Source organism: Prionailurus viverrinus, chromosome A1 (assembly GCF_022837055.1).
Source record: "Prionailurus viverrinus isolate Anna chromosome A1, UM_Priviv_1.0, whole genome shotgun sequence".
NCBI lineage: Eukaryota > Metazoa > Chordata > Mammalia > Carnivora > Felidae > Prionailurus > Prionailurus viverrinus.
The window spans coordinates 122,270,790-122,296,318 of record NC_062561.1 but is presented as its reverse complement, the minus strand read 5'-3'; the positions used below and the strand labels follow the sequence as shown (position 1 = coordinate 122,296,318).

The following is a 25,529-nucleotide window of genomic DNA, read 5'->3' as shown; positions in this document are numbered from 1 at the left end:
CAAAATATAAGGTAATTCAAATAAAGTAACATTCTTATATATGAATATAAGAAAATCAATTATATACCATCAATGAAAAGTTATATGCAGTAACTTAGAGGTACTTGGAACCTTAGAGGCAGAAGTTACTAGAAATTCATCTAACTTGACCATTTTCCAAGATCAGAAACTGATGCCAATTCTGTCAGTCATCACTTATCAATTACCTGACCAGCAAATATGATCAAACAAAACTGAAGTGCTACTGAGGACATAGGCAAATAGGTACTCTTATCTAATGTCACTATAAGTAAAACTTAGTACAACATTCCTGGAGGGTTATTTGGCAAGATGTCCTAAAATTTTAAATATGCATGCCTTTTGGGGCACCTGGATGGCTCAGTCAGTTGGGCCTCTGACTTCGGCTCAGGTCATGATCTTGCACCCTGTGAGTTCAAGCCCCACATCGGGCTCTGTGCTGACAGCTCAGAGCCTGGAGCCTGCTTTGGATTCTGTGCCTCCCTCTCTTTGCCCCTCCCCTGCTCACTCTCTCTGTCTCTCTCTCAAAAATAAATAAACATTAAAAAAACTTAAAAAAAAATATGCATGCCTTTCATCTAGTCCTCTCACTCCTACGAACTAATGTAAAATAGGGTTTGCAACTGAGACAACATTACTCTGGGGGGCATTTTGGGTGTCACACTGACTGAAAACCACTTACTGGCATTTAGTAGGCGGGAGCCAGGAGTGCTAAAGGTCTTAACATGTACATGACTGTCCTATATAACAAACTGTTCCACTCACAAATGCAAAATCCAGTAAGATGTCTGTAACATTGTTCACAGCAAAATGGGAAATACTCTAGCCATCAAAGGCAGTATCAGTAGTTCATGAAAGATCTACCATTACTAAGAGATTTTTTACAAGATCTGAAGAATGGCAATATTGAAGTGCTATTCAGAAAACTTTCCCTGAATACTAAATCCAGAGAAAGGGGAACTTTTGTTCTAGTAAACACAAAGGAAAATTATCTTTCAAATGATAAGGTATCTATCACTTCCATATACAATAAAACTCTCAAATATATTTCCACACACTTGAAAGATGGGAAAGGGTAAAATCCCTACCTAGAGAGGCTACAGGGAAAAGTTAACCATACATGATAAGTCTTTAGTAATTCCATCAGAAGTATTCCATTGTCTTACTTGAAGGTCCAGGAATGAAGGAGTGATCAATTAGAGGCTCTTGCCAATAAGAACACAAAAAGTTGAATGAATTACACAAATATTTTGGAGGGGTACAGAAACTTAGACTTCTAAACCTGTTACTTTCTTAAGATTTAAAATACTCTCTGGCTACAGATGGAAGATGAACACGATAGTATGCAATGATACTAAAATGATTTATTTTTAGAGGCATAAATCCATTTAGAAAAAAAAAACAGAGAGAATACAACAAAGCTAAAAAAAAAAAAAAAAACATGGGGAGCTTAGAAGCAGAAGGATTAAATATATAATGCCTACAATTTTAAAATCAGGAAATAGCAGCAAAAACGTTTCAGGAATGAAAAAAATACCCAAAAAATCAGCTAAAAGATTTAAAAGTAGACATCCTTTAAGAATAGAAATTGGGGAGAAATAGAGTAATAAAATGATTAACAACCTTGTGGCTGTTAAGTTCATCTGACTCTTCAAATGATGTACACATATAACTTTTAAGAAAATAAAAACTAAAAAATTCCTATCAAACGCACCTAAGGTTTTTGAAGTTGTTTTCTTTCCCCTCTCTCTCTGTTTTTTTATGCTTATTTTGTTTTTGAGAGAAAGAGACACAGAATCCGAAGCAGGCTCCAGGCTTTGAGCTGTCAGCACAGAGCATGACGCAGGACTCAAACCCACGAACCGTGAGATAATGACTGAAGTTGGATATTTAACTAACTGAGCCACCCAGGCGCCTGTTTTCTTTTTTCTATAACTGAGTGCTTTCCGAGTTTTCTTCAATGAACATCATGGAAGACACTGTCTTGCAAAAGAGTGAAACTGGACCATTCTCTTTCACCATACACAAAAATACACTCAAAATGGACTAAAGACCTAAATGTGAGACCAGAAACCATAAAAGTCCTTGAAGAAAACACAGGCAGTAATTTCTCTGTTATTGCTTATACCAACATTTTTCTAAATGGGTCTCCTGAAGCAAGGGAAACAAAAACAAAAATAAACTATTGGGACAACATCAAAATAAAAAGCTTCTGCACAGCAAATGAAACAATCAACAAAACCAAAAAGCCACCTATGGAAAAGGAGAAGATATTTGTAAAGGACATATCTGATAAAGGGTTAGTATCCAAAATATATAAAGTACTTATAAAACTCACCCCACCAACCAAACAATCCAATTAAAATGGGCATAAAACACGAACAGACATTTTTCCAAAGACATCCAGATGGCAAACAGACACAGTGAAACGATGCTCAACATCACTCAGCAGCAGGGAAATATAAATCAAAACTACAATGAGATGTGTTACCTCACACCTGTCAGAATGGCTAAAATCAACAAAAGAAGAAAGAACAAGTCTTGGCAAGGATGTGATAAAGGGGGAACATCTTGCACTGCTGGTGGGAATGCAAACTGGAGCAGTCACTGTGGAAAACAGTATGGAGGTTCCTCAAAAAGTTAAAAATAAAACTACCAGCCCTCCCCCCAAAATACAACTACCCTACGATCCAGCAATCACACCACTGGGTATTTACACAAAGAATACAAAAATACTAATTCAAAGGGATACATGTATTCCAAAATTTATAGCAGTATTACAATAGCCAAATTATGGAAACAGCCCAAGTGTCCATCGGCTGATGAATGGATAAAGAACATTCCAATGGAATATTAATGGATTATTATTCAGTTATAATAAAGAATGAAATCTTGCCATCTGAAACAACATGGATAGAGCCAGAGTTGTGCGGCTCAGCTGTGCTGAGCAAAGGAAGTCAGCAAAAAGACAAATGCCGTATGACTTCACTCATAAGTGGAATTTAAGAAACAAAACAAGAGAGCAAAGGAAGAGAGAGAGAGAGAGAGAGAGAGAGAGAGAGAGAGAGAGAGAGGGGCACACTGAGAGACAGACTCTTAACTGTAGAGAACGGATGGTTACCAGAGGGGAATGGTTTAACTCAGTGATGTGGATTAAGGAGCGCACTTGGTGTGACAAGCACTTGGTGATACACGGGAAGTGCTGAATCCCTATACTATACACCAGAAACTAATACTACACTGTATGTTAACTAACTGAAATTTAAATACAAACTTTAAAAAAGACATTGTCTTAGTTGTTTAAACCAACAACTACTTGATCTCCTTCCATTCTACTGGACCCTGATTTTCATCACTGGTCAAGTGGCATATGGAACCATGACAGGTTTAATTCAATCATGGTAACCGTTTTCCTCAACAAGGATTAGTTTACAAACGGGTAAGGGACAATTCTGGCTAAGACACATGAGGGCACATCTGCTAAGTAAGAGTGGTATATGTCAGGGGTGGGGTGAGGGTGGAGGAGGGTGAGGGTTGAAACAGGGACACTTTCTGGGAAGGTTACCTCTCATGATTTTTTAAAATGTCATAAGAAAGGTACTGTTACCTTAAGCCTTTGGACGTTCTTTTTAGAGGCCATGATGTTTGTGGTTGCTATCACACCATGAAGAAAAATGCCTAAGAACAAAGCCAATATACTAGGCAGAGGAGACCTATGAAAAGAACCTGTGTGGCTCAGTTTCTGAAATAATTAAACCTAAAACCTCCCTAACTCTAAATTTCATGAAAGGAAAGAAAATAAATCTTCCTATTTCCCAAGTTATCTTTTACTTGAAGCCAAACACATCCTGAGATGTGTGTATTACCTCCATAATCAGAAAGAAGAAAAAAAAAAAATCAAGTTCCACACTGTATCATGGAGTACAACGGCTAAACCATACACCACAGTTCAAAAATCTTACAGTTAAATGATGCATGCTACTTGAAAATGTCTAAGCGCAGCTCAAGTATTCTAAACATTTAGTATAAGTAACTATTCCTGTTTTGGATCCTGTCTCCCTTTCTCTCCATCCCTCCCCCACTCATGTGGATGCGTGTTTTCTCTCTCTCTCTCAAAAATAAACATTTAAAATAAATAAATACATAAAGCTGGTCTCCCACTTTACAAAAAGTGTGTGTGTGTGTGTGTGTGCGCGCGCGCAAGTGTGTAGGTCAAACTGGTGAATGAAACTGCCTCAACAGTGAACAGAGTACTGCCAGCACAGTTCTCAAATGTGGACACTATATAACAACCCACCATTCTCTAAAGTCAGGGAGAAAAAGGACTAAGGGGTGTCAAACTCAGAGTGAAGTCTTGCTCTTTAAGATTTCCTTCACCATGGGGGCTGCTGGGTGGCTCAGTTGGTTAAGCATCTGACTTTGGCTCAGGTCATGATATTGGTGGCTCATGAGTTTGAGCCCCGTGTCGGTCTCTATGCTGATAGCTCAGAGCCTAGAGCCTGCTTTAGATTCCGTCTCCCTCTCTCTGCCCCTCCCTGGCTCACACACAGTCTCTCTCTCAAATATAAATAAACAGTAAAAAACAAGTAAAAATATTTCCTTCATCATCTTTAATACTTAACAGGGCTGAAAATGTTTTCTCTCAAAGAAGTTGTTTGAGTCGGGGCGCCTGGGTGGCTCAGTCGGTTTAGTGTCCGACTTCAGCTCAGGCCATGATCTCACGGTTCACGGGTTCAAGCCCAGCGTTGGGCTCTGAGCCTAGAGCCTGCTTCAAATTCTGTGTGTCTCTCTCTCTGCCCCTTCTCCACTCGCACTCTGTCTCTTTCTCTCTCTCCAAAATAAAATAAAAACATTAAAATAAAAATTTAAATAAATAAGTAAAATAAAAATTTAAAACAAAAGTTGTTTGAGGAATAGGGATCCCAGATATTAACAGTCAACTGTATTTTTATCTTGGTTCTGACACTTAACGATCTTTTTATATGTATGACTCACTTTTAAGTTTTAAACATGAGTTTTCCCTGTATGTACACATGGGATTTCACATGCACTTTATACAGTTATTTAAGATTAAATGAGATCATGTATGAAAACGCTCTAGCACAAGTAACACTCAATATTTAATTGGATAAATGAGTGACTGGAGAGAAGATATACTCTGTTTATGAAGCAAATTAAAGACAGTTACCTGTAGCAAATCTCTACTTGCATGCTTATCTAAAAGTGGTTGCCCTTGTATCCAGAACATAACTATACATGTCTCTTATCCTAATAAATTCTTCCTTTGAATTCTGCCTTCGTCCCAGATCATTTTCACTTATTGACTATGAACACCTGGTAAACCATGTAATAACCCTAAAACAAAAATCAAATATTTGCTTTGGAACAACTTGTCACTACAAATGCATTTACGTGGGCTATTATGGAATTATAAAGCATGACCTGCTTCTTGACCTTCAAATATATTAATAAGAGTTTGCTAATACCCATTTTTTACAACTTGATTTTCTAATCTATAAAACATTTGACACTTATACAGAATGCAAGAAAATGCTGAATACAGTGCTTTTAGAGTGGATATCTGCCAACTTTAAAAACTTACTGAGAAATGTTGAAGCAATTCATCTTTTTCCTCCTCAATGAATCCCCCTACTGTTAGTGCTTTGGGGCGGTGGTCCACCACCATGTGATTCAGCGAACCCCTTCCTCTTCCTCCACGGCCTCGGCCTCTTCCTCGACCTTGAGAGGACATAGTCTTTCCTCGACCCACAGGTAAAATGCCTAATCGTGCAGCCTGAATAACAACAAAAGGCAGAATATAATATACATTCTAGGAAGAACTGTGGAAGAACCTCTTAAGAACCTCTTAAATCTCACCTCAACCTGTAACTGACTGAGTTTTTTCCGTAACTCTGTTGTGTCTTCTCCTGAGGATAGCCTCTTATGAAGGTCCAGTTCAGTATCTAATAGTTCTTTCTGAGCCTTTGGAAAATTAAGAGTAAAAATGTATTTGTTAGATAACTTCCAAGATCTTATTCAGAATATCATACTTAAAGAATGACATAACATCTCTTTTGGCAAAAGGAGAACGAGAGGATGCAATAAACTGGAGTGTTTAAAGGAAGGTTCACTGTATGAAAACATACAGAGAATATACTGAAATCAGTAAAAATAAGCAGTATTACTGCTTAAGATGGCTTAAAAATCAGACTCTGGAAACAGTCAAATGAGAAAAGGGAGCTGAGAATAATTTTCTAATAATAAAGAGCCATAAATCAAACTCAATGGAAGCAAAATATATACATAGGAAAAATTAATAATAAAAACATAAATAACATCTACATATCTGCTTTCAGATTTGAACTCTACAATATTGCACTCTTTGTGTGTGTGAGGGACAAACTATCTGTCTTTAGATGGTGTGACTGTGAGACTAATTTCTACTCCCATATTGTTTTAAAATTTTTTTAATTTATTTATTTTGTGAGTGGGGGGGGGTGGGGGGAGAGACTATCCCAAGCAAGCCCCACGCTGCCAGTGCAGACCCCGACAAAGGGCTCCGTCTCACTAAGTGAGCCATGAGATCATGACCTGAGCCAAAATCGACAGTCAGACATCCAGCCAACTGGGCCACCCAGGCGTCCCTCTCTTTAATTTTTAAAATGTTCGTTGTGTTCCTTCTATAATTGGGGGAAATTTCACTAAAAATATTTTTTATTAAACTTTTTCAATGCAATCTTGAAGAAATACTTTATATCCCTCTAGTAATACAGAACCACAACTTCAAATGTATTATAATATTGGATATAAAAATTTGCACTCTATATATCTGACAAATTTATTATTTTGAGTTCTCGAAGGACTAGAAATTAAAATTCCACTACAGAGGGGTGCGTGGCTGACTCAGTCAAGAAGGGCATGTGATTCTTGATCTCGGGGTGTGAGTTTGAGCCCCATGTTGGATGTCAAGATTACTTAAAAATAAAATCTTTAAAAAAATTTTTTTAAATTCCATGACAGAGCTGTGGTATAATGTAATCACTGTGTAAAGTAACTATTCTCCTAGGTAAGGAAACAAATGACAATTAATAAAATGAGGCATAGGGCGCCTGGGTGGCTCAGTCGGTTGAGTGTCCAACTTTGGCTAGGGTAGTGATCTCGCAGTTCATGGGTTTGAGCCCCGCACTGGGCTCCGTGCCGACATCTCAGAGACTGGAGCCTCCTGGAGATTCTGAGTCTCCCTCTCTCTACCCTTTGCCCGCTCACACTCTGTCTTTCTCTCTCTCTCTCAAAAATAAACATTAAAAAAAGTATTTTTAAAAAAAGAGACTTAAGTGGATTTGGAACTTCAAGTGGATTATCCTTTTCAATAGAGTATCACATTTTTACCCGTATTAAAGCCAATGATACCTTTTGAATATTAAAAGGAATGGTTTCACTGTATTATAGGATTAGAAAAACAATTGCTGAAATAGGAAATATCACTTTTTTTGCCATCACTCTAGCAATTTCATATTTAGGAAAGGAAACCATAAATTCAGTTAATAAACATAATAATAATAAACATATCTTTGTTCAAACAAGGTATTAGCACCTCTTTCAAAGACAAGACACAGCATCTATAGGAACATTTAAAATTTTTACTGTCTCCCTGTTATACTATTAGTTACCTAAGGGTTCCACTGTACTTCAAAGCACCAAGCATATAACAGATGTTCAACAACCCTATCCTGAATGGAAAATGCAAATACATACCTCTGTTTTTGTCTTAACTTTAGATGGTGTGGAGACTGCGGAAGATGTTTTTAATTCATCTTTCAATTGCGAGATCTTTTCTCCAAGCTCTTTCAAAGTCTTCATTATATTTGCTCTTTCTTCTGGTTTCATGTTTTTGTTCTTTTCTAGCTTAGATATTAGCATCTATAAAATAAACAGAAAAAAGTAAAAACTATGCCTAGTAACTTTTACTATAACTAAACCTTATCAACTTTACTAAGAGGAATAGCTATAAAATCCATTGTAGAAAACAATTCCAGCAGGCAAATGAGCTCTTGTCTTACCTTTTGGCATTCTATTTGTTTTTCTAGCACTTCTTGCCTCTTTTTCCTCATATCTTGCTGTAGCTTCATTGCTTCCTATATGAATACATTTAAAAAATTAGTAAGAGATAACAATATTTGCCAATGATATACTTGCAAACATTTGATACATGAACAACTCATTTTCTTCTGGATCATCCCTATGCTATACAAGACAGATTTCACTCCTAATCAAAACACAGATGAAACCAGAAATGAAACCTTTAATTACATTTTCTATGGAAGAGTTAAAATTTCTAAGTGTACTTTTAAAAATATTTAAAAGGCTAACTCCTAATTAGCTGTATCTATGACATTTATTCTTGAGTGACCTGAATGTACGTATGAGGAAAAACAAGGGCTGTTTCTACTTGCCAATGTAATAAGTCATCCCTGATTTTTCAAGTTTAAAGTTTAATAAATGTGAGATGCAGGCTAGAGGACAGAAATGATGGCAAATTCTACGGAGTTTCGCCAGGAAAATATTGTCTCCCACCCCTCTGCTAATCAAATCTCCAATTATATGGAAATAATACCTATAAATATCTATTTGATTTAAAATCGTCTATATGAGTTTATATCTAAGATAACAATGAAACTCAGAAGTCATATGAATACCAATTACATAAACATTATACTTTATACAAAACACTAACTTACAAAAGCAAGAGAGGAATTAAAAGAAGAAATAATGAAATAAAACTGGTTCTTCACCTTGGAGAAAAAAAAACAGGACAACTCAGTGCTATTTATTTTTACATAGAAAAAAATCCTTCCTTGTTCTTGATGTAGCCTCTGCAAGGCAACTGCAAAATACTTTTTTTGTCTGTTCACCTTTTTTTTTTTTCAAATGTACACTCCATCAAGAAGCAGCTAAATAAACATAATGTAGTTCTAGAACATGAACTACTCAAGTGTGCTAATAAAATCGCTTAAGAATTCAATGGGTCCTTCCCTCTTTAAGGAAATTAGAATCAAGGCTGTTACCTGTTTCTTTTTAAGAACTTCTTGAACATCATGAGATTTAGACCCTGAACAAAGTTTTGAAGGCGTCTTTAAGTTTGAGGAGCTGTAAATCATTTTTGGATGGCCTGGAGCTGAAAATATCTATGAAACACAAGTATAATTAAATTAAATATTAGAAACGCTTTAAGGTAATTTTTTAGAAAGACTGCATGTATTTCTTTTGGTTCAGGAGTTAAAGTTTACTTTAAAAACTTCATTTATATAACTGGTTTTTATATATACATAAATTCAACTGTAATTCAAATACAAAAACAAAATTTTAGCAATAATGTTTCTGAACGCAATCACATCCTTCTTCTTCTATTTTCTTAATTGAGAAAAAGGAACCACAGCCACTTTTATCTAGGAGCAGGCCTGTACTCATTGCGAAGCCTTACTGTCCTCTCATTCAACAATTTCAGATTAAGAACCTCCAACAAACGAACTCTTCTGACCGCGATGAATCAAGACAAAAACAAAAACAAATCCACAATTCAGAATCATGACTGAACACAGAAAAAAACAGGAATACTATTCAAACAGTTAAAATAACAAGTCCCTTTCTAACCTGGCTAACAGCAATGACTGCAGCCTCTTTACCAATTACATCTTTAGTCTCATTCTACTTTTCCCTCCTTCTAAGTTAAGACTAATTAAGACATCTGGTCATAGAATTATTCCTATTTCTTTAAACCCTGATCCAAATCACCTAACACAGGATTAAAGTACTTCCTCATCAGAATCTATTTAAATCAAATGCTATATGAGTTTACAATCAAACATAAAACAAGTAGTTAGCTCACAGGTCTGACTTTGCAAGCAAAGTGGTGGCCATTTTTACTGTGGTTGTTTTGGTATTTAGATTCCTTTCCTGTTCTGAACAGACCACTCTCCAGTTAATCTTCCCTTTTTTAAGGCATAGCAGAGCTATGGCACAGTATAATCTCTCTGGTTCAAGTCTTTCCTAACACAAATGGCAACACCTACAATTTACTGAGCACTTAGTATGTACTTAACACTCCCCTTCCATGCTTTACTAACATGAAATTTTTTTAATCCCCAGAGCAACTTATTGAAAAGGAAACCAATGCTCCCAAGTTATCTAATACAGCTAGTAAGAGGCAGGTCAAGTCAAATAGGGCTGTCTGACTTCCAAATCTGTAACTATCTTTGTTTTGCTATCTTTTCATAATAGAATTTTTTAAACAACAGAGTTATACTACAAAGGTAATGTACCCATCACTAAGCACCAACAATTATCAGGAGATAAAATAGAGTAGTTCCCCCTTATCCAGTTTGGCTTTCCACGGTTTGTTACCCAAGGTCAACTGTGGCCCAGAAACAGATGACCCTCCTTCTGACTCATCAGGAGGTCATTAGAAGCCTAACAATACATCACACTGCCTATATTATTCACCTCACTTCACCTCATCTGGAGGCATTTATTTTATCATCTCACATCATCACAAGAAGGATGAATATGGTACAGTATTTTCAGTGACTTCTCCTTTATTATATTGTTATAACTATTCCATTTTAATATTATCATTGTGCATCTCTTATTGTGCCTAATTTATAAATTAAACTTTATTATGGGTATGTACCCATATCATGGGTATGTACAAGAAAAAACATAATATATACGGGATTTGGTACTATCTATGGTGTCACGCATCCAATGGGAGTCTTAGAAAGTATCTTCACAGATAAGGGGAGACTACTATACTTTTGTTTCACCTAAATCCCTAACTCCACATTCATATCAAACACTATGTTTCTATGTTTTACATGTAAATATTCAGTTGTATCTCTAAAAAAATAAGGACTCCATTCTTTTTAAAACATAACCACAATACCATCATCACACTTATAACAACTCCTTACTATCATTAGACAATCACATCTCATGATTGTATTATAATTTTTTTTTTAATTTTTTTTAGTGTTTATTTTTGAGACAGAGAGACAGAGGGTGAATGGGGGAGGGGCAGAGAGAGAGGGGGACACAGAATTCGAAGCAGGCTCCAGGCTCCGAGCTGTCAGCACAGAGCCAGGTGCGGGGCTCAAACCCACGAACTGTGAGATCATGACCTGAGCTGAAGTCAGACACTTAACGACTGAGCCACCCAGGGCGCCCCAAGATTGTATTATAATTTTCTGAACATTTTCTGCCATTTGAATCGGGCTCCATGAAGCTTCTTCTACAGGAACTGGTTATATCTCTTTAAAGTCTATTTTGAAACCATTTCCTTTCTCATCTCTTTCTTTTCCTTGCAAACTGCTTTTTGAAGAAATCAGGTCATTTATCCTGTGAATCTGTATTCACCACAAAATTCTATGATACCCCATAACATGTTTCTGTGTCCTCTGAATTTCCTTCAAATTAGTAGACCTAGAGCCTTTATGACATCTTCTCAATCTTGTGACAGGATTCCAGAAATTGTTGACAACTATGTTTTCTGGTTGAACAAAGTAATTCTAGGGTCATCTGGAATACTGCCAGCCCCAGATCTGCAGACAGCCATTTCTTCAAAAAACCCTTGGTTCCTCTGAGTGCCTGGGAGGGGGCAGGGGGTAATTACCCTTCGACTGATTATTATTTCTCAACCTTTTCAGTGAACAGAATTAAGAAATGTTTTGGAGCTTTTTACTGCTTATTATTTTTTATGATAAAACAGTATGTGAATGTGTATCAATACAGCTGATCCTTGAATAACTCAGGGGTTAAGGGGCACGGACCCCAAGAATCAAAAATCCACATATTTAACTTCTGACTTCCCCAAAACTTAATTGCCTACTGCTAACCAAAAGCCTTACCGATAAATAGTCAATTAACATGTACTTTTTATGTTACATGTTTTATATACTGTATTCTTCTAAGACGCTACAGAAAAGAAAATGTTAAGCAAATCCTAAGAGAAAATACATTTACAGTCCTGTGCTGTATTTATTTTAAAAATCCATGTTTAGGTGATCTGCACAATTCAAACCCATGTTGTTCAAGGATCTACCATACTTTCAATTCAAACATAGGACTACAGTGTTTTCACTTAATCTACCATACACATCTTTTCAACCACAGTGAAAATCGCACTTGTCAGTGACACCAATATAATTCTTCATTTGATTTATCCTACAATGCTCACAAACTGTTTCAGAATAACATTACTGCTGAAAAATACCTTTTAAAATTGTTTTTTGAACTCAGGGTTCATCTCATTAGGAATATATATTCAAATAGCTGTATTTTAAAGTACTCTCTAGGGGCACCTGGGTGGCACAGTCGGTTAAGTATCTGACTCTTCATTTTGGCTCAGGTCATGATCTCGTGGTTCATGAAGTCAAGTCAGGGTCTGCACAATCAGTGTGGGATTCATTCTCTCCCTCTCTGCCTCTCCCCTGCTCACAATGTCTCTCTCAAATAAATAAACTGTAAAAAATGAAAAAGGTACTCTCTATGCAAACATATTACTTCATTTGTTTCACTTTTCAATTCTTAGACATTACTTTTTTCATTTTATGACTGAACGCAGCATTTACATGGTTCTAAGACGTATCTACAAAATAAGACATAATCAAAGTTGTCTAGTTTTTCCATCCTTGCCGTAACCACCAACATTTAAATTTTAGGAACTAAAAGAAATTTTTTGTAATTAATTTTAGGATTTTTTGTTTCTGCTATTAATCAAATACTTAGGTGTTCAATGGCCCTACTTACTTACATTAACAGTGGCTGCCTATGTATGTTTTGTACCATTGTACTTTTTTTTTTTTTTTTACCTCATGATCACCTCACAGTACATATGAAGATATTCCTCATTCTGTTGTAAAGTTGCACTTTTGCTACTGTACTGCATTTTAAGTTAACTAGTCCCCTAATGATGGACATCTGGATTGTTTCCAGTCTTTTGCTATTATAGTCTACACTTACTAGCCTGTTATGTATATTTTTTCATAGTTTGACAAATGTACTTTTGGCATACATTCTGAAAAGGAGGGTTACTGATTTAGAATAAATGCATACATAATTTTGCCAGACACTGCCAAATTTGCTTTCATGGGGGTTGTAACATTTAGCATTTCCATCAGCATCTAAATTCTCAGATCTTTTTGGAAATTATCCTAGTTTATTATGTAATTTGAAAAATGGATCTAGTTTTATCTTTTCTACACGGCTATTCAGTTATCCAAATACATTTATCAAAAAGTCCATATTCTCTCCACTGACCTGAGATACTCTTTGACATCTAATAAATTCCTATTTGCAAATGAGTCTATTTCTCATCTTTTACTCTATTTCACTGGTCTATCTCTTCATGTGCCAGTACTAACTGACTTAGTTACATAGACTTCATAATACTCTTATTATGGCTAGTAGGGTTAAGCATTCCCCCCACCGGCCTTGATTGTTTTCAGAATTTTCCAAGCCCTCTTTGAAATAATCACCATTGTGCAAAGTCACTGTACAGATATATTCCTAAAAGCAAAAGAAACTACTTAAGATACATTTCAAAGTTTTGATTAGGATAGAATCTTCTTCACTATATTCTTCTAAAATTCTCAAACTCCTACTTAGCTTTGAATAGAAAAAAAAATTTAGCCTATTTCTGGCCGTATCATGGAAATTAGGCAAGTATACCTTCCACATTAAGGTTAGCTGTCACGTTTACCTCAAGTGAAGAAACAAGACATTACATATCTGGATGAAAGTTAAGTTGTTAATTTCTCTGTGTCACTAAACAATTTTAAATATATTTGAGGATCGCGGCACCTGGGTGGCTCAGCTGGTTAAGCATCCAGCTTTGGCTCAGGTCATGATCTCACTGTGAGCTGGAGCCCTGTGTTGGGCTCTGCGCTGACAGCTCAGAGCCTAGAGCCTACTTCAGATTCAGGGTCTCCCTCTCTCTCTCTGCCCCTCCTCTGCTCACTTCGTCTCTGTTTCTCGAAAATAAACATTAAAAATTATAAATAGGTAGACAGATTGAGTAATTAATGAATCAGAGGGTCACAGAAATACATACCTGGCAATCCTCTCCAGCACCACCTGACTGATTCAACACGTGTGATGCATCACTCTGGTTACCACTTGCGTGTCCAAGGCGATGTTTAACAGGAACTTTGTTAAGAACATATGCGCCGGAAGTCTGTGGTTTACTCATCATCTGCATACACAAAATAAACACATAAGTGGTAAAAGTTTTAAAAATGCCCAGGAATGATACAAATTCAGGCTAGTGATTACCCTGGAGAAGAAAATAAAGAAATGAGAAGGGAGAGTGCTTCTATCATCTCTAAGTTTTTAAGTGGCAGATATTCAAATGATTGCTATTATCTATTCTATGGATGTCTGAAATATGTCATAACAAAATGCATGCATATGGATATAAACTCATACAGAAAACAAGTTCTACTAATTTTTAAAATGTTCCCTTTAATATGTAATGCTTTGAAGGATCTGGGGCTTCTAAATGATAGTAGCTTAATATCAATAACAGTGTGATATGGACACCCCAAGAACACAGTGCAATCTTGGGCTGCATTAACAGAACACAGTCTAATGGATCACAAACATGACCGTATCACTCTTGTACACCATTCAGCCTACATCCAGGGGAAGCACCTGCCTCTGGGCTCTAACATGAAATGGGACCTAGACAAAAGAAATGGAGGCTGAGGTGCACATAAAAAGGATAATGACTGGACTTAAGATTACATATGGTAATACTTTTAAAAAAAAACCTGAATGCATTTAATTCAAACAAGAGAACACCTAGGAAAAGATGAGCATTACCATCAATACTGGAATGGCACTAATGCATAGTGGTTTTTTCTTTACTTCCTTCATCTGTTCATTCAAGTATAGTTTGAGCAACATGTGCCAAGCCTTGTTTTAGACACAAGAGACAGAAGGAATAAAACAGGCAAAATTCTATTTTCTCGGAGCTTACATTTCAATTTTTAAAGCTTTTAAAGAGTTTTCTACATGGAAAAAAGTCAGACAAAAGAGTGGGTACAAGGATGACTGAGTCTAACACAAAACAAAGAAGAAGTTCTAGATTCAGAGTTGTCTGGTAGTGGACAGTTATTATACTTTAGTGTTGAGAAGAATCACTAAGAGTATTCCTTTAAACATGTAGATTTATGGGCCCCATTTCTACAGACTGACTGTAACTTGTGGGTGCTAAGATCCAAGAATTTGTATTCAGGCAAGTAATTCTGGTAGAAGCAGAATTGCACTTGTCAAACTTTATGGTTTGTAAGAATCAAGTGGAGAGCTTGTTAAAACACAGATGCTTAAGCCCCAACCCTAGTGATTCTAAGTTGAGGTGAGGTCCAAAAAACTGCATGTCTAATAAGTTCTCAGGAGATAAGATGCTGCTAGTCTGCAGATCAAACTGAGAAGTTTTAAAGTAGAAGACCTAATGACCGCAAATTGACAATGATCTAGAGGGTGGGACCAGAGGACTTTTCCTTGTCTATGAACCAGTAGATTACCTTCTGGATACCCCCATGTACCGTTGAGGGAGGGGACTGGGCCACCAGCACTTGTTGCTGATGAAGGTGCTGTGGCAAATGGTGGTGCTGCTGCGACAGGTGACTAAGTGTTTGCTGTTGCTGCAGGAGTAGCTGTGTTGGAGACTGCAATGCAGGCTGCTCATTATTTTCCCTATGCCACAGAACTCGAATGAACCGGTTATTTAGAACTGCTTCAGTGCTGGAAATGGCTTTCCTGGCCTCCTCATTGGTAAGATACTGGATGAGGGCTGCTTCTGGATCTCCCTTAAAAGCAACCTGTAAGAAAAAAAACAAAAGCAACAAAAAAAAGCAAACAAATTAATAAGCAGTTAAATGCAAATAAATTATTGATAAAGACTTCAGAATAGAAAAGAACCTGCTGAAATCCATTCCGAAAGCTTTGTACGTACAGTTCTCCATCACCCTAAAAGATAATATGCATATTTTTCAAATTATATACAAAAAAGACTATTCAATAAAGAATCTTAGTAATGTTACATAACCAGTTAGGGAAAAGTTGTTAGATCCCTCCCTGATATCCTACATCCAAATAAACTCCAGAGAAAGAAAATATTTTACCATAACAAACAAAAAAAAACCAATAAAAACACAGAAGAAAAAAAGGTGAATATCTGTACAATCTGAGTGTTTGGAAAATCTTTTTATGCATACCTATAAAAACAAGATCCATAAAGACAAACAGTAGTAAATTCTACCACATAAAAATTTAAAATCTGTCAGTCCAAATATACCCTAAACTAAATGATGAATAGAAGAACTATTTTTGATATACATGACAAGCAATGGCTTGGAAAAGCACTATTATAAATGGCTTCATAAAAAATGGGTGAAGACAATCAATAGGCATATCCAAAAAAACCTGCAAATGATCTATATAAATCAGAATCTATGTAGTAATTTAAAAAAGCAAATGGGGCGCTTGGGTGGCTCAGCGGGTTAAGTGTCTGACTCTTGATTTTGACTCATGTCATAATCTCATAGTTTTGTGAGTATGAGCCCAATGTCCGGCTCTGTGCTGACTGCAAAGCCTGCTTGGGATTTCCCCCGCCCCACCCCCTCTGCCCCTCCCCAGCTCACACTCTAAATAAATAAATAAATAAATAAATAAATAAATAAATAAATAAAATGTATTTTAAAAAAAGAAAGCAAAGTAAAACAAGTATAATTTTGCACTTACGAATCTGGTTCAAAACATTTTGATGGATCCACATTACAATGTTGACAGGCTTTAACACAGTGCATGTGGGAGTATCAACTGGCACAACCCTTTTGGCAAACAATTTGGCAGAGCACAAATAAAAAGTCTTAAAATTCCCTTTAATTCAGCAACGAATCATAAAAAGATAACGAAAGGTTTAGCAACAAGGAGGCTCACCACAGCATTGTTTTTATAGAAGATAAGAGAAAAAATAGAAATCCTCAACCACAAAGAACAGTAAGTATATTATGGCCTATTGCTACAGACTGATTTATGCCCCCACTCCCAAATTCTTATGTTGAAACTCTAACTCACTGTGTGACTACATTTGGAGACAGGGCTTTTAGGAGGTAATTAAAGTTAAATGAGGTCATAAGTGTGGAGCCCTAATCAGATGGTATTGGAGGTCTTATAGGAAAAGGAAGAGCTCTTTCTCCCCTTCCAAAATTTGAGGACACAGCAAGAAAGTGGCCATCATAAAGAGAATCCTCACCAGGAACCAAAAAGGCCATCACTCTGATTTCGGACTTCCCCCAAAATAAATGTTGTTTAAGCCACCTAGTCTCTGATACGTATTTGTTATGGCAATCCAACAAGACTAATATACCAAATTACATTAAGCCATCTAATTTTCCTAAATGCCATAAACCATAATAACCTAGAAAACACGTAAGAGAAAAAAGGCAGAGACATCTGATATGATTTTGTATTCTTGAAGTGTGTAAAGTATTTTTAAAATGAAAACATGTCTATGTGTGTGTATAGATGTGTTCTTCCATATAAATACAGTATGTTCATCAAAAGATTAATAATTATTGTTGCAACATGGTGAGATTCAGGTGATTTGTTTTTTCACTTTTGTTTAATGGATTTCCAATTATCTATAAAATTAAACACGTACTATACTCAGGAAAAAACACTGCTTAAAAATCTTTCAAAAAGAGTACCTTGGTTCAATTCTTTGAAATATCAAATTTCCTCATACTACTTTTTTTTTAAGTTTATTTTTTTGAGAGAGAGAGAGAGAAAGAGAGAGAATGAGTGAGCACAAGTGGGAGAAGGGCGGAGAGGGAGAGGGAGAGACAGAGAATCCCAAGCAGGCTCTGCAAAGTCAGTATGGAGCCTGATGCCGGGTTCAAACTCAGGAAGCGTGAGATCACCCAGGCACCCCCTCATACTACTTTCTTCAGGTCTCAGCTTAAATGTCACCTCTAAGAGTGCTTTTTCTTGAGTTCCCTTCCCCCTCTATCACTTAATTACCTTACTATATTTATCTTTATAGCACTTAACCTGTTTTACTTGTTTATTCTCTCTCTGCTCTCTGAGAAGGTCAGCTGCATGAAGGCCAGGACCCTGATCATCATGCTCATTTTTAGCCAGTGTTTTCAACAGTGCTGGTCCAGTATAGCACACCTCCACATTTTGGATGAGTACAGAGATTGAAGGGTGAAGGGCACAGGGATTTATTGCAGTGACCTAAGGGTGGTGCCTTTTTTCATATAATTTTTTTAAAATTTTTAATGTTATATTTATTTTTGAGAGAAAGAGACAGAGCACGAGCAGGGGAGGAGCAGAGAGAGAGGGAGACACAGAATCTGAAGCAGGCTCCTGGCTCTGAGCTGTCAGCACAGAGCTTGACAAGGGGCTCAAACCCACGAACCGTGAGATTATGACCTGAGCCTAAGTCAGACACTTAACCAACTAAGCCACCCAGGCACCCCCTCATAATACTTTCTTAAATTGTTACATAAATCATATTTTGGTTTCATGACCAACATTAACCATCAGGGGTAACTGAGTGAAATGGCAAATTAATAAGGACTTCAAGTACTCTCAATTACACTGGAACACCCAACCACAAATGCATAAATTGGAATATGTGTCAAGTAGACAGCAAAATACAGAAACTACAAATCACATGATGTTAGATAACATGTTACACTGTCTAAATTGTCAAGATTACAACCATCCTTAACCAATTACTTTTTCACTACAATATAAAAGTCACTCAGTAGACAAAATTACCTTAGAAATTACCAAAAATCTTACCTATCTAGTTAGAATACTAAAGCAGATTAAAAAGTCTTTTGTCCAGAGATAGCACCATGAATAAAAATATACTAACCATCCTCAATGTCTTTCAGGAAGAGGTTGCAGATAAAAAACAAACAAATTAAAAAAAAAAAAGCGAAAAACAAATTCAGCTTAATTTCATCATAAAGTTGGGTATAGAGCTATACAGTGGAGCTTAAAACACTTAGCAGAGATTATAAGATTAATTACTGGCTCATTTAAGCAAAGTGGACTGCTATGTTCAAAGATGCATAAAAGCACATTCATCTGTCAGCAACCTAGTCACATTTACCTGGATGTTCACAATAGTTCCAAACTTGCTGAAGTGTTCATTGAGTTTAGTAATGTTGTTTAATTCCTGAGGGATCTTCTTGACTTCTAATTTGGTGTTTGTATACTGATTCTTTCTCAAAAATCCTGGTTTACTCTGACTGTTATTCCCTTGCCTGAAAGGAATATTAATAGATCTTGATTAATTCCCCCACCTTATGCCTAGCCATCAGACAGGTCAACAAAAACTTTAAGTTTATATGTATTAAAGTGTCATTTGTAAGACATTCTTACATTCTTCAGAAATTACTAAGTAATTTTCACATCGTCCTTGTTACATGGGAACAGAACAGGTATAGAAAAAGAAAACTGAAGAGCAAAAGATCACAAAAAGAGAGGCCCAAATGAGATTAAAACTAATAGGCTAAAAAGATCCGCCACAATTACCAAGGAGTCTAACTTTAAAGCAAGGGAAGAACATCATTTTTTTCAATGGTGGGTTTTTCAACTTCTGTAAAAGTACAGAATACAAGTTACTAATACCTATTATATTAGTTACTAATACAAGTTACTAATACAAATTACTAATATCTATTATATTCTGTTCGCTCTTCCCATTTTTAAGATGTTCTAATGATGCCTTGGGGAACCCTAATTTTGAGACACAAAGTTTTAAAATCACTGATTAATGACAACTGTGAATTTTACAAATTTACTAATGCAAACAAAAACAACAAATACACCAATTAGAACTACTAAGTAGCAAATTGTCTTACTTTCCCAGCCAAGGTTTCTTTGTGAGCGGCCCTTCCAAACCACTTATAGCTCTTTTTCGGCTATCTGGTTCAAGAACTACTCTGGTTATGTTGCTATTAATTGAAACAGGAACTGGTGGTTCAGTCTGGATGACAATGTTAGCAGCTGTTGGAAACAAAAATTAACATTACTAACAATGCATGGTACCTGAGGAATTTCAAATGATTACAATATATGGCCTAAAAGCTAAAAAGCACAGTGAATAGCACCCAGCTACCATCTCCTTTTCAGAAATGCTTATTTACTAACTGCCTCCTCCTTTTTCTCCTTTGTTAAAAATACAATATTGAAGTTTAAAAAGTCATAGGCAGCTCCAATGTAAAAACTGATTCAGACAAGGATCATCAATGGTTGGAAAACAATATTCATCAATGAAACGGTGTTAGAGAACAAGATATTTATCTGGTGCCAAAGTACACCCCACAAATGATGACTTTACAATGGAGAGATCTACCAATTATCATCTCAGACAAGCAATCAAACTTAGCACCATAAACAGAGTGAAATTATTTGTACTGTTTGATGTGATTTAAAAAAAGTTCACCTGGACAGGATATTAAGGAATTATGATTTTCTTATGTGTAGCAATGATATTGTGCTTATAAAGGACGTCATATTCTTGGAAGTAAAATAAAGTATCTACAGGGCACAATCTCTGCAATATACTTTTAAGTAACTCAGGGAAAATAAACCTGAAGGGAGAAGGAAAGAAGGGATAAAGAAGAATGTGCACTGCGCATACAAAAGCAAGCACTTAGGCCCAAAGGTGACAAAACTTTAATAAAGGTGAATCTAAGTAAAGGCATTCAGATGTTTATTTTATTTCTTTTGATTTCCTGTGCGTTTAAAATTTTTCAAACTCAAAAGATGGGAGGAAAACCCAAAGCCCGTATTATAAATTGCTATATTTCATTCACAACAATTAAAACTAAAATACTTAAAGAAACTGACATTACAATGGCTTATCTGTGAATGGGAAGAGGTGTGAATAAAAAAGTAAATAACAACACAAAACGATGCCTGATACACTGTGAATATTCTCCTTAACTTTAAGTGACTCTACCAAAAGTAAAATCAGCAGCCAAAAATGACATGTAGGGCTAGGGGTAGGGATGCTGGGGTAGGGATGAGAGTGGGGGGTAATATGTGTGACAATCGGGGAAATAATGATGCAGATTTAACATGTATTTCTTTAGCAGCTGCTATAGCTCAACAATTATATTAGACATACGTGTAAATCAGTGAAAAAAATAACTTTGATCTCTGCTCTATTAGGGCCTTTATTTTCAGAAGACAAATGGAGGAGATAGCAATTGTGATGGTATAATGCATTCTAGAAGCTGAGATGCCATTAGATCTTCCCTAAAATAGCTTGATTACCTTTTAACATTGCCTACTGCTTTCCTTTACTGAAGTGCTTTATAAAAAAAGAAAGAGATACAGAGCTAGAGGCTGGATGACTTTGCCAAGGTGACAAACCAAGTCTGCTGTACAAAAACCACATTTTTTTTTTTAATTTAAAAAAACATTTTTTTTTTTAATGTTTATTTCAGAGACAGAGACAGTGTGAGTGGAGAAGGGACAGAAAGAGAGAGGGGAGACAGAGAATCATAGCAGGCTCAAGGCTCTAAGCCGTCAGCACAGAGCCCAACACGGGGCTCGAACCCATGAACTTTGAGATCATGACCTGCGCTGAAGTCAGACACTTAACCAACTGTGCCACCCAGGGTCCCCCAAAGACCTCATTTCTGAGTGAGATTATCCATGAATTACTGTATATGAATGCAGAAAAAGACCAGACTAGCGACAAAGGAAAAACTTGAATTTTTAAGACTCTGATCTTCCCATTAATTTCAAGTAATTTGGTAATAATATATGCATTATAGCATAGAAGGTAATAGTATACTCTTCAGAATTGGAATGACCTGGGTTCAAATTCTAGTTCGGCCACTAAAAGCTGTGTGACTTTGGGCAAATTTCTTTAACCTCTCTAATCCTCAGTGTCTTTATCTGTAAAAAGAGAATTAAAATAGTACCTCTTTTAAGGAGTTGTAGGAAAGGAAAATAAGAGATAATAATACATATACAAAAGCATTTGGTTTCATCTTGACACAAAACTGTTAGCTTGCAGTAGTAACAATGATACTAATGGCAGTAAATAAAAGTTAATAAAATCAAGACAGGAAAGAAGGTAAGAACACGAAAATAGTCACCATATAACTAAATCAGAAAAACGTTGTCGGGGGGGTGCCCGGGTGGCTCAGTTAAACATCCAACTATTGATCAGCTCATGACCTTGCTGTTTGTGGGATCAAGCTATGAGCCCAGCTCCATGCAGAGCCTGTTTGGGAATCTCTTTCTCTGCCCCTCCCTGACTCGTGCACATGCACACACTCCCTCAAAATAAATTAATAACCTTTTAAAAAATGTTTAAAAAAAAGATAAATACTGTCAGGATGTCCCATGGACAGTCATTCAAATTAAAATTAAATATCAAAAAACCAACTATAGTAAGAAAAACTGGAACCTCATCAAACTTTTTAACCCAACTTTTTTGTTTTCAGATTTTTTTATATTTATTTTTGAGAGAGAGAGAGAGAGAGAGCACGAGCCACCAGAGTACACGGGGAAGGGACAGAGAAAGAGGGAGACACAGGCTCCAGGCTCTGAGCTGTCAGCACAAACCCCAATGTGGGGCTCAAACCCACAAACCATGAGATCACAACTTGGGCCAAAGTCGAATGCTCAACCAACTGAGCCACCTGGTGCCCCTAAACCAACTTTTTTAAGGGAGGAGAAAGGAGGACATCAACCCATATTAAAGGTAAATGCTTGCATTTAATTTTTAAAGGTTTATGACTATGCTCTGTAAAGATCCTGACATATGGTTGTAATCATAAATATTAAAAAAGATCAAATAATCATCTTATTGCAGTATTTTAGATTCTCAGTTATTAGTGTGCAACACAGCTCTTACGATACAAAGTAGGCCCTGAAGTGATCAAATTCTTTGAAGGCAAGGGACCATGTCATTTCATCTTTCTTTACCTAATATCTAGTGCAGTGCCCAGTAAATAGCTAAAACAGGCTAAAGGTATACAAAAAAAGCAATTAAAAAAAAGTATTATTTTTATTTTAAAATAAATATATTACAATTATAGCTTTATTATTATTATTATTATTTTTTTTTTTTTGGGAGAGACAGCCCAAGTTGGGGAGAGGCAGACAGAGGGGGAGAGAGAGAATCCTAAGCAGACTCCACACTGCCAGTGCAGAGCTTGACGCAAGGCTCAAATTCATGAAACTGTGAGATCATGACCTAACCAAGGGTTGGACGCTTAACCGACTGAGCCACCCAGATGCCCCTCTAATTATAGTTTTAAAATAAAATGTGGAGACAAAGTTATTCAAAAACATTTATTTGAGATGATTATAGAGCACTCTTCAAAAGGACAGTGTGTAAGTAATTTTGGACCCTAGTGAGGTCTGAAATGCTATACTGAACTCCTGTAAAACAGCAACAAACAAAGGCTGAGGCATTCTCACCTCTTGGATTTGCATCCATATCTCCAGATGTTAGGCCAATCAGGTTTGGGCGCTGTGTCTGTGTTCTGGAAAAGAATTGTCTGTACTGAGATCTACCAGAACTGGTAATACTAGGAGCTTCTGGATTATAACCATCTGGTTCATATGTATCTGGGGGAAAACAAAACAACAAAACACATAACAAATAAGAGAGTAGTTAAGTAATTTTTCATTACTATAAACAACTGCAAAAAATGAATTTTTCTTTGATAAATATATCAACCTATACATACATACAAATACACACACACACACACACACACACACAATCTGAATTACAATAATACCCCTGTTAGAAGTGAAAGAAATAAAAACGCTCCTGTCTCAAAACACAGATACACATATCTGTTCTTGATTACGGAGATATTTCCAAATTCATTTACCTTAGCTAGCCATTTTTATCCTATATATTAATCACTTAATCCAAACATCTCTTAAATATTTTTAAAAGAAATATGCACATATATGAATACTATATATAAAGGACTGGTTGAGTTTCCTCTGTTATCATGTTTCACCAATTTCTAGGTACTCTTTTTTTTTAATTTACATCCAAGTTAGTTAGTATATAGAGCAATAATGACTTTACGAGTAGATTCATCCCCGGGGTAGAACACCCAGTGCTCATCCCATCAAGTGTCTTCCTTAATGCCCCTTGCCCATTTAGCCATCCGCCCCCCCCCCCCCCCACCCTAGGTACTCTTTTAAGTAGGGAAAAAAATAGAGAAAAAAATCAATCTACTAATTTGCTTACCTACATTTTAAAATGGAGATATAATAGCTGCTTTCATACATAAAACATTTCAAATGTTTTATTTCAAACAGCTAAAAAAATTTTACATTTACAAATATAATCATTATGTTACTACCAACCACCCCATCAATGCCACTTTTATCACATTCCCTTTGTTTTCTCTACAACTAAATACTTAATTCTTAAAATTATAATGCTAAATGGCTATTTTGTTAGTATTAAAAAAATTCTGAATATGTTCATCTCTAAGTGGTATATATCCTCTTCATCCTACATAAAATGAAACAAGGGTTAAGATTAAGTGAAGACACTGGTTTTCACAACTGTGATTTAGAAGTCCTTGCGTCTCTTTTTCTTCCTTGGTGGAAAAATGCTCTATGGCATTCATATTAAGTTTCAGCTACAAAGTAAGAGACATTCAGATCCTTACTAATGGCCAATCAATATGATTCAAAGTATAAGATCAGCAAATTATGATAAAAAAGTTTTCAGTTACCACTTGGTAGTCTTGAAAGAAAATCTCCTATAGCTGTAGGTTTTAAAGCAGTTACATAATAAAATGACCTTGTTCTATCATTCCTGAGAATACACAGAACCCCTAGAAACTCAAAAGTCCTTTAGACAGTTATGATGGACTCAGATCTAAAGGGAAAGCAAGAAATGTTAAAAACCTCATGAAACACCCACAAAGCACTCCACAGGTCTTCCAAAGGTACACATAAGTAGGAGGGAAGAGTTTTCCAGAAATTACTACATTATACACAGCCAGGTCATACATGGATCAGAGAGGGAAAAAAAGATATGCTCATCCGTGATCAGCAAGAAAAACAGATGTTTTTGGTTTGCTTTTTAAAAAATTATCCTAGTTTTTCTTGTAATGTGTAACTGATTAGAAAATATTCAAGTAGATATTCTCTTCCTATTTACTGTATTAGAAATCAGTTCAAGGAACTACCATGACTTTTGTTACTGAGGCACTAAAAGTCAACATAGAGGACACCAGAGATGACAGACACACAGGAGGCCTAATCTAGCAACCACTAGGGACAAATCAAAGAGGCAGAGGAACAGAAGAGAAAACTACCTAAGAGGTTCAGTGGGAATTTGTGATGGCAGATCAGGATGCCAGTCACCACGCAGGCTGGCAAGCTATGGTACAAAAAGATCAGAGGGTGGATGGCCAGCCATCTGTAGC

The 25,529-nt window shown here is 36.2% G+C and overlaps 1 protein-coding gene across 4 annotated transcripts in view; it reads right to left on the bottom strand.

Moving 5' to 3' along the window:
- Nucleotides 1-25,529, bottom strand: part of RBM27 (RNA binding motif protein 27) — a 72,691-nt gene that overhangs the window by 7,463 nt on the left and 39,699 nt on the right. For all 4 annotated transcript variants that reach the window (XM_047864765.1, XM_047864767.1, XM_047864762.1 and 1 more), the window contains 10 exons: nt 23,542-23,691; nt 19,956-20,100; nt 19,202-19,355; nt 15,597-15,893; nt 14,123-14,263; nt 9,084-9,203; nt 8,079-8,153; nt 7,774-7,938; nt 5,896-6,000; nt 5,621-5,812 (listed from right to left, as the gene is read on the bottom strand). In XM_047864765.1, coding sequence (XP_047720721.1) covers nt 5,621-5,812; nt 5,896-6,000; nt 7,774-7,938; nt 8,079-8,153; nt 9,084-9,203; nt 14,123-14,263; nt 15,597-15,893; nt 19,202-19,355; nt 19,956-20,100; nt 23,542-23,691 — 1,544 coding nt within the window. The remainder of the gene's footprint in view (nt 1-5,620; nt 5,813-5,895; nt 6,001-7,773; nt 7,939-8,078; nt 8,154-9,083; nt 9,204-14,122; nt 14,264-15,596; nt 15,894-19,201; nt 19,356-19,955; nt 20,101-23,541; nt 23,692-25,529) is intronic.